The following is a 13848-nucleotide window of genomic DNA, read 5'->3' as shown; positions in this document are numbered from 1 at the left end:
AATGCTGGTTTCGGACGTACGCGGACGTTCGGACGTCGCAACATTCAAGGCAGGCTCGTTCAGCGGCAGCAAATGTAGATGAAACGAAACGGCGATCGCGATCGGCCCCCAGTCCATGTGACAGCCCTGAGCTGCGGTAAATTCGCTGTTGCCTTCGTGCATGACCTACGCGATGCAGCTTCCGCATACATGCGATGCGTTGAGCGAGGAGAGTGGAAGGTAAGCACACTGCGAGGGTAGAATGTCAAAGTCTGCTGCCATTCTACGGTGTCATGGTGCTGTGTGGGTGCGGGGGGAGGGCGCACGGGCCATGTCTCACCCAGCGCCAGCACGGTCGCGCACAGTACAGTCACCTCTAAACGGCTCCTTCCGCACACACGCCCGACGCCTTCCTCCGTTTCCCACTCTGATGCTCTCACAACTCGCTTTCGATTAACTTTGCCATCATCAATCGAGCTTCACAAGGACAACACTTCCGCCATGCCGCCCAAGAAAGGTTTGTCAGCACAGATGAAGCTTCCTGCGGTTATCTGACCCTCAGAGCCCCAGCCAAAGACGCTCAACCCTGAGTTCCTCGCCAATACCAACTTCCCGGCCGCCGCTTCCACTTATGCCGCTCTGATGACTGCCCTCATTGCCCACTCGGAGCCCAGCTGCGACTGCGGTACCCCCCATCCGCCCATCTCCTCCTCGGGACGCATCGAGTCCGCCCTCGCGAAGAAGTGGGTTAGCCTCACCAAAGCTGTCAACGTCGGTCTGAGCCACGTCCCCGCCGGAACCATCAAGAGTGCGGACACCCTGATTCCCTCCCTGCACAAGATCTTCGGCCAGGCACTCGAGGAGACCAACGTCAAGGTCTGCCCTTGGCGCGGGTGCGACGCCAGTACCGTCGACGCCGCAGTCTATGCCCAGCACCTGGCTGATGAACACGGCAAGGCGACCAAGTGCGAAGTCGAGGACGACTTGGGCTTCTGCGGCCTTTCGCTCGTGGGGTACAGCGTGCACGCACATCTCGAGCTGAAGCACGGCCTGATCGCCACCAAAGCGAAGAAGTAGACAGCACTCTAGCAAGCATCTATGAGCATCGGAGATGCATGCATGCATGTCGCTCATACGAGAGCACTACGAGCAGTAATCGCGCTTCCGTATGAGGCACGTGCAGCCAAGCGTTGATGTGCACGGCGCAGTGAGCCAGGGTTGGGTGACTCACCTGCCGTAGCGTGGTTGTACCGCAGCTGACAGTCAATCCCGGTTTGCCCAACTCGCAACTTTCTGAGGTCATGCCTTCCCTCTTCCATCGCTGACTTCACTCTTTCATCCTCACCAACGACTACTGCTTGCTCTGCTTCAGCGGTGAGCACCATGCCTCCTTCCAGTGGTAAGGATATCATGGTCTCGTCCGAATCTGACGCCAAGATCGTACTCGGGAGTCTAACCTTCGAGGCTTGGTCAACCCGGGTGCTCTGAAACCGGTCGTTCCCCGCGCCATCTACCAGGACCCTCGCTATCACAACACCCATCCTTCCTCCACTAATCAGCACACCAACAACTCTGCCGCGGGCCCCTCCAGCTCAGCCTCCACGAGCGCCCCTTCCTCCAATACCGAGCCCAATCGCTCCCACCTGCCCCTTCCTCCCAACAGTGAGGACCAGTCCGCCCTCGCGAAGAAGTGGGCCAGTCTCACCACAGCCTTCAACCTCGGCCTCAAGCAAGGCTACAGAGACATGCCCCGCAACGCCATGAAGCCCCCCGAAACCATCCTGCCGGCCGTGCACCAGCTCTTCGCGCAGGCGCTCGAGGAGACACGCACGACCAGCTGTCCCTGGTACAGGTGCTATTTCAGCACCTCCAATGCCACCGCGTTCATCGGGCACTTTTTCGCAGCACACGCCAGAGGGAGCAAGTGCGAGATCAGAGACGATCTCGGGTACTGTGCGGCCGTTCTGGAGGATTGTAATGTGCAGGAGCACTTCGAGTACAAGCACGGCATTCTCTTGAGTCACGACCCGCAAACTGCCCCGAAGCCTCACGAACGCGCAAAGCCTCGCCAGACCCCCGCAGTCCATAACCAGGGTCCCGTTCAGCGCCGCTGAGCTACGAACCACTCTAGTATACATGCGATATGTACAATGTTGTAACCTGTCTAGTCTATCTGCTCTGTCAGCTAACTAAACGCACTCCGCTAGCTCACCTTCCCTGGCGTGGGGTGTCATGGGGAGTCACACACGTCGCGAGCAGAGTCCGGCTCAGAGCGCGGGGACAGCGCAGCCATCATGGCCCCGTTCTTGATCCCGCCTAGCTTTCCGAGCTTGCCGATCTTGATCCCGCGCGCAAAGTGGACGCCGAGCAGAGTCGGGCCAAAGGTGAAGACGGTCATGGCCGCGGCGACCTCGAGAATCATGGTGTGCTAGAGGTTTGGCTGAGGTGTTGGTGTGCGATCGGTGAAAGTTTGGCTGCAGTGCTTGGCAAAGGGCGCCAAGGCGCACCAGAACCTGGGTTTCGGTTGCAGAAGAGCTAGGAGGCGAGACGAGGTGCAAAGGGCGTGTGCGAGACGTGAACGAGAGTCGTGAGCGAAAGAGTGTGAATCGTGACAGAGAAAGAGGTAGTTGTATGCTGTGAAAGGAAGGTCGAATGGACAATGATGGGTGGCGAGACGTGAGCGGTGGTGACTGGACGGACCATGCGGTACCGCTTGGCGCGTATGGTGACGCCGCACGCGCCGCAGGCACAGGCGATGCGATCGGCGGTGGAGGGCGAACGTGCTTCGGTTCCTGCGTCCGATCTCGGTCCGTAGGCACTCTAGGCTGTAGAACTGGCACGGATCGCTTCTGCGCGCTGCGCTCCTCTTCTGGCTGTCACGGTCGAGCAAGGCAACAATGGCGGTCACTCATGCTTCACGAAGACGAAGCTGGTAGCGTGACATGAAATTTGCAGGACGTACCTCGTGTCGTGCCTCTGTCTGTGTGGAGCCCCGCCTCCGTTGGAAACACCGCGATCGGCCGCGGGAAGAACAACATCGTGGGCTGACTGCTGGGGTAGTTCCTACTCTGGTTGTACATCTACTATGAAGGCAGCCCATCTAACTCATCTATACGAGTGGCGAAACCATATCTACAGACCCTTATCGAAGCCGAACCCATCTACGTCTATGTCTATGTTTGTTCTACTCTATCTGCAGCGGGTCAGCGCTGTGAGGGGATGAGCAACCGATCTCACTCACTCGCCTTCGCTTCTGACAGTTCAACGCTTTCTCTAAGAGTAGTTGATAGGCGACCAGTCGCGGTCCGCGTACCCGGTACCAGACGGGAGAGGGTGGCCGAGTGCAGGGTCGAGCCAGACGAATGAGACGGTGACGGTACCGACTGTTCCAGTGACGGCGATGAGTCCAGCGACGACGGAGATAGTTTCGAGGAGAGGCATTGTGACTGATGCGTTGCGGTGGGGAGCAAAATAGATTGAAGGGAGGGCTGCGACCGCGGGGCTCGAAACCGAAGATTTGGAGGAACCTCTGGGAGGTGGTGAGGATGTGTTGTTGAGAATGGATTGAGGGTGACTCCTGCGTTTATAAGGAGGGTCAGTAAGCACTGTCTATAGAGCGTTGGCCCCAATGCAGCGGACTGGTGGTGTTGGGGAGGCGGTGCGCAGATGCTGATCTGGTCTCGAGGGCGTGGTGATTACGATCGGAAACGAAAGGACTCTGGTACTCTGGGGTGTTCAACGACAGCTGGTGCGCAGACTGTCAGCAACTGACTCTCCCCGCCCATCCGCCCGCTTCCGTCTCCGATCTCCCGGACCTCACACGCCCCTCTGAAACGCAGGACTCCGTCATAGCCCTAAGACCCGCGGGTGTTCAGCTCGAGTCTCCACGATGGTGGCCCAGATGCACGATGCACGATCTCCGGCGAGATCAGTCAATGTTCTGTCAGGAACAAGGTCAGCCGCGCCCATAGGTCCGTGCGCCGCCCTGCGTCGTTGATCAGCGTGGTCAGTAACCCACCGCTGGCGGGGCAGAGGAGTCCCGCTTGTTTGGTTCCTCAATTCCTCAGCAGTATCAGCAGCGTTGTCATGATTCAGATGGGGGGGGGGGGGTTCCAAAGCTCGTCCAAAGCAATCTGCAAATCAAGCTGTATTGCGCAACGATGCGGGCGGCGTCAGCGCCCTATTGTTTTGGTCAGTCGTCTCACTTCGGTCCTATCCCGCTCCGGACAAATCCAGTCAGTCGCCTTGTGAGGTCCCATGTCCCGTCCGACGGTGTCGCACCAAGCGTTGGACTGACAGCTCACGTGAGTCACAACCTCAACATTCCTCACCCTCCACTGACACACTCACATACCTCCCTGACGGCTCGCTGACGACACGATGTTGGTAAACTTCTGTCGACTTCATTCGAATCCTACAATGACGCCTACTCCATGCTCACAACGCCCTCCTACTCGATGTCAGCTAGCTGCGGTTGAGGATGGACACACCTTAGTCGCCTTGTGCTCGGCGTCGACGTCCTTCTGCTGGCGCTGCTGCTGCTTCTGCTTGTCCTTGGCCGCCTCCTGCTCGTTCCACTTGGCGTCCTTCTTGCCCCGGTTCTGCAGGAAGTAGAAGAGGCCGAGCGCGCCGAGCGCAACGGAGCCGACGATGATGCCTGGGTGTCAGTTGCGCACGTGTGTTGCCACTAGCTCCGGAGGTTGAAGGGTGGGAGGTAGGTGAGGGGGATATAGTGAGGGGAAGCTCCAAGGAGATGGCTACGCACCAGTGTTCTTGCGCTCCTCGTTGATGGCCTTGCTCCTGGGCGAGGACTGAGAGGACTGGCCGCCAGACTGGGTCGAGTTGAAGCGGCGCTGCACGACCTGGAGTCAGTTCCGCAACTCTGGCTAACTCACGGTGCGGGCGACAGGGCGAGAGCGGGTGATGGCGGTGCGGGCGAGCATAATGTTGATGGTGAGAGAGAGGTGGACAGCAACAACAAGGGGTTGAAGAGCTAAAGATAAGAGCGGATGCGATGTGAGGGATGGATGTTCATTCGAGTGTGATCTATGGGAATGCGTCGTGTGCCGAGATTGGACCGAGCAACCGATGACGCAACAAAGCGTCTACGCTATACGCGGGGAGATCCCAAATCTCGTGGTCGTCGTGTGGAAACAATCTCGGTCTTAAACATCTCGGTGGAGGCCGATTGGCTGACATCGCATCCATCACCGAGGGAACCGCGGATGCTGGCAGACGGACATCCGCCAGTCGACACCGACAGCATACATGGCCTCGGACAGAAGCTGCCAGCACTGACACGCCGTGGGACAATTCAAGAACCCCATCGATCGACCCCTTCACGTGCGATATTGTGAAACATGAAGCAACGATGAAACAAGTAGCATCCGGAAAACTACAGCATCTCCCACCTCTGGTGTCCCATCGCGATGAGACGGTTGAACAGCTGCTCCCTCGCCTCGACGCCTCGGAAGATGAGGCTCTCCTCCGCCTTCTGGGCATGTGCAAGCTGCTCCTCCTCCGTCATGTCCTTCATGCTAACGTCGTCTGCCGTCTTGGCAAACCTGAGCGCGAGGCCGAGACTCTCGATCTCGGCCCCACTCATCATAGCGAGCGCGAGGCGCTGCACGCCCAGTCCCTGCTTCTTCATCTCGACCAGGTCGTCGATGTACCACACCTTCTCTGGCGTCTTGCTCAACAGCGGCACCCAGGAGAGACACCCCTCCTCGTCGTCGAGGAAGAGATGGCCGCTCGTGCCGTTGTGCTTGGCCACGAAGCCGCCCTCGGGCACCTCGTCGCCCCACTTGGCTTTCAGAACCATGCTGTTGATCTTCTTCTTCAGCACCCCGCTCTCCTCCCCGACAACCGTCACGTCGCTGCCCATGCCGGCCAGCTTGCGCGCGGCGCGCTTGAAGAGGGACTTGGTCTTGCCGCCTGTCTTCTTCGCCGCCTTGCGCACGCCCTTGTTGTTGTCGGGGTTGCCGCTCGATAGCGCCTTACCAGCCTTGGTATCGGAGGCGGCAGCCTTGGCTGCTTTCGTCTTTACTCCGTCCTCCTCGTCGTTGATCGCCTCGTTCGCCTCTTCGAGCGTCGGCGCAACCGGCGGGAGGGGGAGGGGATTACCTTCCGCTTCGCTTGCGCGAAGGAGATGGAGGGTCAGCTGCGCGTTGGTCGGCACGCCGCTGAGCAGATGGTTGCGCGGGTCGAGGTAGTCCATCCAGTTCGGGAAGCGCTCCATGAGCTGCTCGGCGCCCTTCATCATCGGCTCGTGGCCCCAGAAAACGACACCGAAGAGGAGCGTGACGAAGCGTCCAATGAGCTGGGCAGGGACGTAGTGCAGCAGCAGGGCGGGGGCGACGAGGAGCGCGGCGAGCTTGAACCGCGCAAAGCTGTCCGGATACACGGGCACGGGCGACAGCGCCTTTTGCATGATCTCGATGAAGTCGGCGGCGCCACCGACCCCATTCTCGGTCGCCTTGGCCATGCGCGTCGTAAGCTCCTCGCGCCGCGCGTCGGCCTCAGACTGCGCCTCGCTGCGCGCCTCCTTGTCCCTGCGCACCTTGACGATCTCGCCGTTGACGCGCATGCGCTCCGCGTTCGCGTCGTGCTCTTCCGTCTGGTAGCCCACAATCTTGCCATAGGCGTCCGTCACGATGTTGTCGGGCTCATCGGTCTCGGCAACCAGGTCCTTCGGACCGACGACGGCGTTGCCCTCCCGCGCCTCACCGCCCAGGAGGAGCTTGCCGATGTACCCCAGCATGACGGCCGTGACCTCGACCGAGTGCTCCTCCGCCTGCTCGGCGCGCGTGAGCTTGTGGTCCTTGGCCGCCGGGGTCGCCTTGGCGAGGGGGATCGGGGGGCGGCACATCCTCGGGCAGGTCGGGGAAGAGGAAGCGACGTGTGCCGGGGAAGGCAACAAGGATGGCGAAGAAACACAGCGCCGCGACGACGGTGCATCCCAGTCCCCAGGAGATGAAGTAGCCCGCACAGTAGGTGAGGGTGCGGTAGAACTCGCCGTGCCAGTCGGAGAGGCGCTGGACCTCACGGATTCCCCGAGAACTCGGCGGGGCGATCGCCTTGATGAACCGCTCGAGGTTGGCCTTGAGCGTGTCGGAGCGGTAGGGCACGTTGGGGAGGTTAGTCTGGCGGAGGTCTGGCTGGTCTGGCGGCAACCCACGCGCAGGGTGCAGGACGTGGTTGACCTGCGTGTTGAACATGCGCAGAAGGACCCAGAGGTTGTCGTCCTCGATGCCCTCGACGACGGTACCCTGCTCCTCCTCGTCCATCAGGTCGCGCTCCGTCGCGGCCTGCTTCTCCCGCATCGACGGCGGGGTCGCGCGCTGCCCCTCCAGACTCTGCACGGCTGCACGGGCACTAGGTGTGGTCTGCCGCCTCGCCTCGTCGGGGCTGCTTGCAATCTCCCGCATCGGCGAGGAAGAGTGCAGCTGCGAGCGCGCGCGCTCGTCCACGCGCGTGCTCGACAGCGGGATCCGGTCGACGGTCTCGACCTGCTCAAAGTCGGGCTTGTCCAGGAGGGAGAACTCCGCCGATGGACGAGCCGGCACGGGCTCGACGATCGGGGCGCTCATCGTGTCGTTCGTGATTGTGCAGTGTGCAGTGCAACAACAAGCTGCATTTCTCAGGTGGGATGAGCGGGATGTCTTGTGAGGGGGTGGCGCGGTGGTGGCTGCGGCTGCGGCTGGAGCCGGTCCAGGGCCAGGAGGGCCGGGCCGAAGCTCAAAGGAGGGACGGACTCGGAGACCGGTGAGTGGAGTAAGAGAGAGGGAATGGGGAGGCTGGTCCAACCAACAATCCGTTACGAAGTCTGGAAATAGAGACGGACTTGTCTGCAACTGGTCCACAGGTGCGGACTGACGTCAGGCGTGCCTCGGCGTGCCTGGGACGCCTTTCGGGGCTTGGCGAAAGTGTCTGTGCGATGGGCGCAACAGCGGGCCTGGCCACCGGACCACTGTCTCGGACCCTGGCCACTCACGTGACCCGCACTCCAACCTGACGTCACAGGTCCGCCTTGCTTGCAGCTGTGGGTTGGTAACACTGAGATGCGATGAGGAGAGGTTCCTCGAACACTTCTGGCATTCCTACAATGACTGCGCGACGAACCATACTTCTGGTCCCATTACGGCAGTCTGGAGCGTTCAAACAGCGCGCCCCCCTACACACCTTCCAGATGGTCAGAACGTGTCTTTACAAGAGCCGGAGTGGATTCCACAGCAGGGACGTGTCAACGCTTACTATGGTGGTTTTCTGTTACGACGATTCTGCTGCCAGATGCAACCTTTCTCCTGCCGAGTCGGTGACAGCTTTGTGCGTGCCTCAGCACCGGCTTACGCAGCGCGAGCCGCGCCAGTCTCGATGGACCTTTTCCAAGTCCCAGCAGAGCCGCCACCGTTACCGCCGGGCGGTCCGGGGCGGCAGTAGCAACCGCCGTATGAACCGATGATACACTGGTGGTAAGCGTACCCGAGCTTGCGACACGATTCTGCACACGCCACGGCCCTCGCGTGGCTGCAGTCAATCGTCGGCCCTCCTCTAACCCAATCGCGGCCATAGAGCATGACCACGTTCACTGCGTCACCGGCCGGCGTGGGGGCGGGTGCGGCTGAAACGAGTGCGATGAGCGCGGCGGAGATGATGACAAAGCGCATTGTTCTGGAGTAAGCTGTGAAACTGCTTGCTGTGGTACTCACGAAGGTTGATCAGAGTTTGAGCAAGTCCGAGAAGACTCATGGACAGTATAATCAGATTTCGACAGCGACCTTATATCCTCTCATCAACTGGCGTGAGACACTGGCGGTAGCGAGCCAGGAGTCAGTGGAGGGGTCTGCCGACTTGTACGTGTTGGGTGAGGTGGCAGGCGGACTTCGTTCTGGGGAGTGAGACCTGACGAGGAGCACGGTAACGAGGACTGATGGATGTCATCTGATCGCGCGATGACCTCCAAGATACAAGAAGACGAGGCTTATGCTCAAACTTGAAGTCGTCGAGGGCGGTTCCTCGAGGCTACGGATCCGACGACCAGTGCAGCGCGCGTGTCTGCAAGGGTTGCCATTTCCCCGGACATGTGCACAAGGAGATAAGCTCGAAGCTTGTGGCAAGAGTGCGGTACAACGCCAGTGTGAATGGTCAGAGTGGCAGATGCGGCGAGACTGTGCTGAACAGGTGACGGTCAGGTGTGCCATCCGTTGCGTGGAGTCGGACCCGAAACGACGGCACTTGAATTGCGATATCGGTTCTGATAACGACTCCGGTAGAGGAACGTCTCTGGAGGCAAGCGTCACGGAGTAAGCTTCAATTCTCATTCCGAGGCGTGGGTCCGTCCTCACATAGCCTCATGATCAAGTCTCGAGTACCGACAGCGCTGGAACACAACTTTAAACGAGCAGACGCCTCGAAAGTGAACCGGTTTACAGATCACGTCGAGGCGGAAGCAGTAGCAGCGCGGTAGACAGGCACTCAATCGATCTACCTGTTGGGATAACTGTGCCCCGGCGAACATCAGGCAGGCAGCAGATGACCGTATAGGTTGATTGCATCAGCCCCTGGTTGGCTTTGACTCGGCAGTGCGCCCGCTGGGAGGTGAGTTTGCCAGGGGACGACGGCTCCATCAGGGACGTTTGCGCCACCGATAACAGATAACGGAATTCGCCGACTCTACAGGAAATCATCAGCCGAGGCAGTGCAGCTCTGCACAACATACTTGCATTCGGACGAGGTCTCTATCTACATTACTATCTCTGATCGTTCAGGTCGTTCAAACGGGATCGTGTATCGGCGCGTTTCGTTCGCTTGTGGAAAGCGGGTCGCTGGCTGTGGAGGACCGGCGTCAGGGTCGCCAGGACACCTAGGGCGCCTGGAAGTTGACATTGTCGCCCTCGCGGGTGAACTTGCCCGAGAAGATCCAGTTGATGAACCCGCCATCGCCGCTCTTGCGGAGCACGCCGGCGGAGCGGAACACAACGACCTGGTAGTACTCGGTCGCGAAGCCGACGACCTTCTGCACCTCGGCCTCCTCGGCGTTGGGGTCCGAGACGCCCCACTCGAAGCGCGAGTCGGGCTTGAAGCGGTGGAAGATGAAGATGTTGGCACCCGGGAACTTGTCGCGCAGACGGCCGTGCGTGTACTGCACGAAACCCTCCAGGCTATACTGCTCCTCGGAGTAGGGAGGAGCGTAGATGTCGTTGAGAGCAGCCGAGAGGGCAGGCGTGCCGCGGTTCAGCTTGCGAGGCTCGAGGGAGTCGCGGACAACGATGGAGGCGCCAACGTCGGTACCGTCAATGACAGAGCGAGTGAGAGCCTTGGAGTCGGTGTTGTCAATAGGGGCTGCGAAAGAGACGGCAGCGACGAAGAGGGTAGCGATGAGCGAGAACTTCATTGTGTTCGTTGTTGGTGAGTTGAGAGCTGGTGAGTTGGCGGGGTTTGTGACGTTCGGAGTGGGAATGAGCAGAGAGCTGTTGCTGATGTCAAGTCGAAGTCGAAAAGTCGCTCTTAAGTACCCACGTTTGGTGGTTTCGATCCCGAGGTGCATCAATCTCGGCGGTGTCGTTGCTGGGGGCCCGGAGGCATGGATCGATCTCGGAGACTGGGCGGTGCTGATCCTCGGCCACCAAGACCGATGCAGAGACCAGCATCGTCAGATCTCGCACTCAAGAAGATTGCAAGTTAACGCAGAACTCAGTACTACAGATTCGGGCGTCAAGGCTTCAGCGGTGCTCGCCGTTGAGACCAGTGTTGATCGAGATCCGATCGGGCGTAGCTGTCTCACCTGGCACTGTTCCACAACACATGGTCTGTGCCCGCTTACTCCTCAGCAACCACTCTTGAGCCGCATGCACACGTAAGTAAGACCCAACTGCATGCAAGACATTGCTGTGGCCGACGGCCTCCGCGGACCCGGAGAATGGAAAGACAGAATATGACATAGTCCATGCAGTGCGGCACTGCAATTCTACAGACACTATAGTGGTTTTTGCGCCGCTTAGAGCTCGAACTTGGGCCAGGGCTTGGCACCCTTGACGTCGCACTTGCACACGCAGTACGAGTTGGTGGGCTGAGGCGCGGCTGAGCCAGTAACGGTCTCGACGACGGTGGAGGTGATGGTGGTCGTGGGAACCTCCGGGACGGGGCACTCGGAGGGGGTCGCCGAGGGCGAGGGGGTGGCGGAGGAGGGAGGAGGAGCGGAGGCCGAAGAGGCAGTAGCCGAGGAGGTAGGAGGGGGAGCCGAGGCGGAGGAAGCAGTGGCAGACGAGAGGCCGATGAGGCGGTGGCCGAAGAGGTGGGGGGGGGAACCGAGGCCGAGGACGCGGTAGCCGACGAGGTGGGGGGAGGCTGGGGAGCGCTGGTCTTGAGGCTGACAGAGTACTCGCACTTGTTGCTGTCGGCGTTGGAAGTCTTGAGCGTGACCTTGACGCTCTCGCCCTGCTTGCCCGATCCCTCAAGGATACCCTTGATGTTGCCCTTGTTGATGGTGACGAACTTGGTCTCACCCGAGACGGTGTTGAGGAGGGTCGCCTCGATGTTGACAGGCGACTCGGTCGAGGTGAGGGTGACGGTAACCTCAACGTGCTCGTCCTTCTTAGGCGAGTAGGTGAAGACAGCCTCGGCGTTCTTGGAGCAGAGACCGTGCGAGACCTGGTCGGGGACGAGCTCGCCGCCGCCAGTGTCCGTGTTCTCGTTGTCACCAGTGTCGACACACTTGCCGTCGAGGTCCGTCAGGCCGTTCTTGAAGAGCTCGTTAACCCAGTCCTTCGCGTTCTGCTCGGACTCCATGCGCACGACGGTACCACCGGCGGCACGGACCGCGTCCATGATGCGCTTGGTAGTCTCATCATGAGAAACCGCCGCCTTGTCCGGGAACGCCTTCGCGAACCAGTTGTTGAAGCCCTGGCCGATCTGAGCAAGGAAGTTGTCGGGGTGCTCCATGGAGTAGCGAACGGGGTGCGACCTCTCGCCCCTGACCGCAAGGAGGTGAGTGCGGTAGCCTTGCTGGCGCGCCTCGGTAATCTGCTGGAGGAATTTCTCCACGCTCTCGTCGCGGAGGATGCAGTCGGTGACAGCGATGATGCATCCCAGACCCTTGTGCACGTGGAACTTGTCGTTCATTGACTTCCAAGCGTGGTCGTAGGCGAATTCAATGCTCCAGCCCTTGTGGATGAGGTTGGTCCTGTTCTCCATCGCAATGTCGAACTGGGGGTTCTCCGGGTCGCTGAGCGGCATGAGCTCGTAGAACTGCGTCGCGTCCACATCACCGAGACTGGTGACGGCAATTCTGTCGGCCTTGTTCGAGGCAGTCGCTTCAGACTCCGACGTCAGGCGGTGACGGATGTCCTGCAGCGCAGCCGTACCCCAGCCATAGTAGTCGCCGACCGGGTCGTTGGTCTCAGTGACGATCCAAACGGTGCGGCCGGGGTTCTCGCAGGTGCCACCGCCGTTGTCGCCGCCGCGAGCCGAGATAGAGGTGGGCACGGCAGTCGCGGTAGCAGCGAAGGCAGCCAGCGCGGTGATGGCGGCCGAGAGCTTCATATCGGAGGAGTGTGGGTGTTCAAACGAGTGTAAGGTGGGCTCCGCTAGGCCTATGGTCGACGGAGGCTCACGGCATTGCCCATCTTTTATAGGAGTCCGAACCCCCCATCTCGTCGAGTTGTGAGTGCTAGCCGCAGGTCAGCGCAACACTGATGGCTCCCAGCATCCCAGGACGTTCGGAAGTCGATGTCGGGTCGCGGATCAACAACTTCGGGTTCTTCTGAAGCAGCGATAAGGGACAGACGCTAGGGACCGTGCCTGACTATGCCGGCGCGACACCGTTATCATTGGCCGAGTGACGCGAAACGCCCGTCCCGCGGCGGACAAGTGAGCGCTTCATCAGCAGAAAAGCTGGAGGGAGATCACTGTCAACTTTGGCTGGGAATTGTCGGGTGGTCTGCAAGTAAGTTCGAGTGCAAGGTTTGGGTTGACTACCCACCCCTCCAGTTTGGCGGTTTCTTCCCGCACCAGCGCCAGCGTGCCACCAAGGATCCCCAACCCATTCACACTCAGCGCGCATGCGTTTCAATCATCACGTTCTCGCTACCTGCATGGCAACGGCCGCATGCATTGTAAGCATCCTGGGCGACCGTTCCGGCTAACACCTCCTGTTCCTGAAGGACTCCAGAGGACAGGCCTCTCACCGATAGCGGAAGTGTTGCCGCGAGTATGCAGACAAGCCTGAGAAACGCTCACGAAGTGCCTGCTTGGAGACATCTGTCTGGTGGTTGCGGAAAGCATGGGCACGTTTTTGGAAGAGCATGCCTTCAGACGCATGGCTGGCAACGCATGCATGAGGATGAAGTGCCGGAGCTCGCGTGGTTTAGGTCGAAGAGAGCCAAGTCAGAGAGTCACGAGCGCCGAAACATTCGAGGATATCACGGTTGCGACGAGTCCCAGAAAGCTGTGTTCGGGAGGGTGTGCGAGCTTAAGCACATCGACAGACTCGAGGTTCTGTCCGGGGCTGTGCTGTGCCTCTGTTCGTCCGAGCCTTTATCTTTGTTGCCGAACGGCAACAAGGGCGCAACAAGCTCACAACAAGCTCATCAGAAACGCGGCAATGGCCGCGGGACGCCCATATCAGGGTTCTTCGGTCAAACTGGTCCCTGGGCTCGATGTTCGATTCGCTGCTTAACCTTCGTATGGGTGAAGTGCATGAAGTGCGTACATGCATAGTGAAGCTAGATTTGGCCGTGCCCTGCCGAGGTCTGAGCTCGTGATCTTGGTCCTCCCACTCATGTTGTTCAAAAGAGGGGCGGGGCCAGAGAGACGCGGTGGACGATTGGGGCGGATGGAGTGGGTGGGGGGGGAGGATCGTGTATCGGCGCG

General features: G+C 60.0%; 8 protein-coding genes across 8 annotated transcripts; 2 read left to right on the top strand and 6 right to left on the bottom strand.

Moving 5' to 3' along the window:
• Window positions 1-480: 480 nt before the first annotated feature.
• On the top strand, window positions 481-1056 carry A1Q1_01098 (uncharacterized protein; the record flags this gene model as incomplete). The annotated part of the gene is made up of 2 exons (XM_014325379.1): window positions 481-496; window positions 542-1056. 2 exons carry the CDS (start codon window positions 481-483, stop codon window positions 1054-1056), a joined length of 531 nt encoding a protein of 176 aa, XP_014180854.1.
• A 306-nt stretch (window positions 1057-1362) lies between these two features.
• A1Q1_01097 (uncharacterized protein) lies at window positions 1363-2093 on the top strand (the record flags this gene model as incomplete). The annotated part of the gene is made up of 2 exons (XM_014325378.1): window positions 1363-1378; window positions 1417-2093. 2 exons carry the CDS (start codon window positions 1363-1365, stop codon window positions 2091-2093), a joined length of 693 nt encoding a protein of 230 aa, XP_014180853.1.
• Window positions 2094-3252: 1159 nt separating this feature from the next.
• On the bottom strand, window positions 3253-3420 carry A1Q1_01096 (uncharacterized protein; the record flags this gene model as incomplete). The annotated part of the gene is made up of 1 exon (XM_014325377.1): window positions 3253-3420. The coding sequence occupies one exon, from the start codon at window positions 3418-3420 to the stop codon at window positions 3253-3255; it is 168 nt and encodes a 55-aa protein (XP_014180852.1).
• A 650-nt stretch (window positions 3421-4070) lies between these two features.
• Window positions 4071-4922, bottom strand: A1Q1_01095 (uncharacterized protein; the record flags this gene model as incomplete). Its single annotated transcript, XM_014325376.1, has 7 exons — window positions 4071-4112; window positions 4185-4271; window positions 4334-4348; window positions 4421-4429; window positions 4470-4636; window positions 4745-4832; window positions 4875-4922. The coding sequence occupies 7 exons, from the start codon at window positions 4920-4922 to the stop codon at window positions 4071-4073; spliced, it is 456 nt and encodes a 151-aa protein (XP_014180851.1).
• Window positions 4923-5374: 452 nt separating this feature from the next.
• On the bottom strand, window positions 5375-7568 carry A1Q1_01094 (uncharacterized protein; the record flags this gene model as incomplete). Its single annotated transcript, XM_014325375.1, has 2 exons — window positions 5375-6667; window positions 6732-7568. The coding sequence occupies 2 exons, from the start codon at window positions 7566-7568 to the stop codon at window positions 5375-5377; spliced, it is 2130 nt and encodes a 709-aa protein (XP_014180850.1).
• Window positions 7569-8324: 756 nt separating this feature from the next.
• A1Q1_01093 (uncharacterized protein) lies at window positions 8325-8645 on the bottom strand (the record flags this gene model as incomplete). The annotated part of the gene is made up of 1 exon (XM_014325374.1): window positions 8325-8645. The coding sequence occupies one exon, from the start codon at window positions 8643-8645 to the stop codon at window positions 8325-8327; it is 321 nt and encodes a 106-aa protein (XP_014180849.1).
• Window positions 8646-9841: 1196 nt separating this feature from the next.
• On the bottom strand, window positions 9842-10372 carry A1Q1_01092 (uncharacterized protein; the record flags this gene model as incomplete). Its single annotated transcript, XM_014325373.1, has 1 exon — window positions 9842-10372. The coding sequence occupies one exon, from the start codon at window positions 10370-10372 to the stop codon at window positions 9842-9844; it is 531 nt and encodes a 176-aa protein (XP_014180848.1).
• Window positions 10373-10975: 603 nt separating this feature from the next.
• Window positions 10976-12519, bottom strand: A1Q1_01091 (uncharacterized protein; the record flags this gene model as incomplete). Its single annotated transcript, XM_014325372.1, has 2 exons — window positions 10976-11047; window positions 11353-12519. 2 exons carry the CDS (start codon window positions 12517-12519, stop codon window positions 10976-10978), a joined length of 1239 nt encoding a protein of 412 aa, XP_014180847.1.
• Between the last annotated feature and the right edge of the window lie 1329 nt (window positions 12520-13848).

This window comes from Trichosporon asahii, assembly GCF_000293215.1.
Source record: "Trichosporon asahii var. asahii CBS 2479 unplaced genomic scaffold scaffold00048, whole genome shotgun sequence".
NCBI lineage: Eukaryota > Fungi > Basidiomycota > Tremellomycetes > Trichosporonales > Trichosporonaceae > Trichosporon > Trichosporon asahii.
Note: the sequence above shows the minus strand (reverse complement) of the source record. Positions and strands in the feature narration are given on the sequence as shown.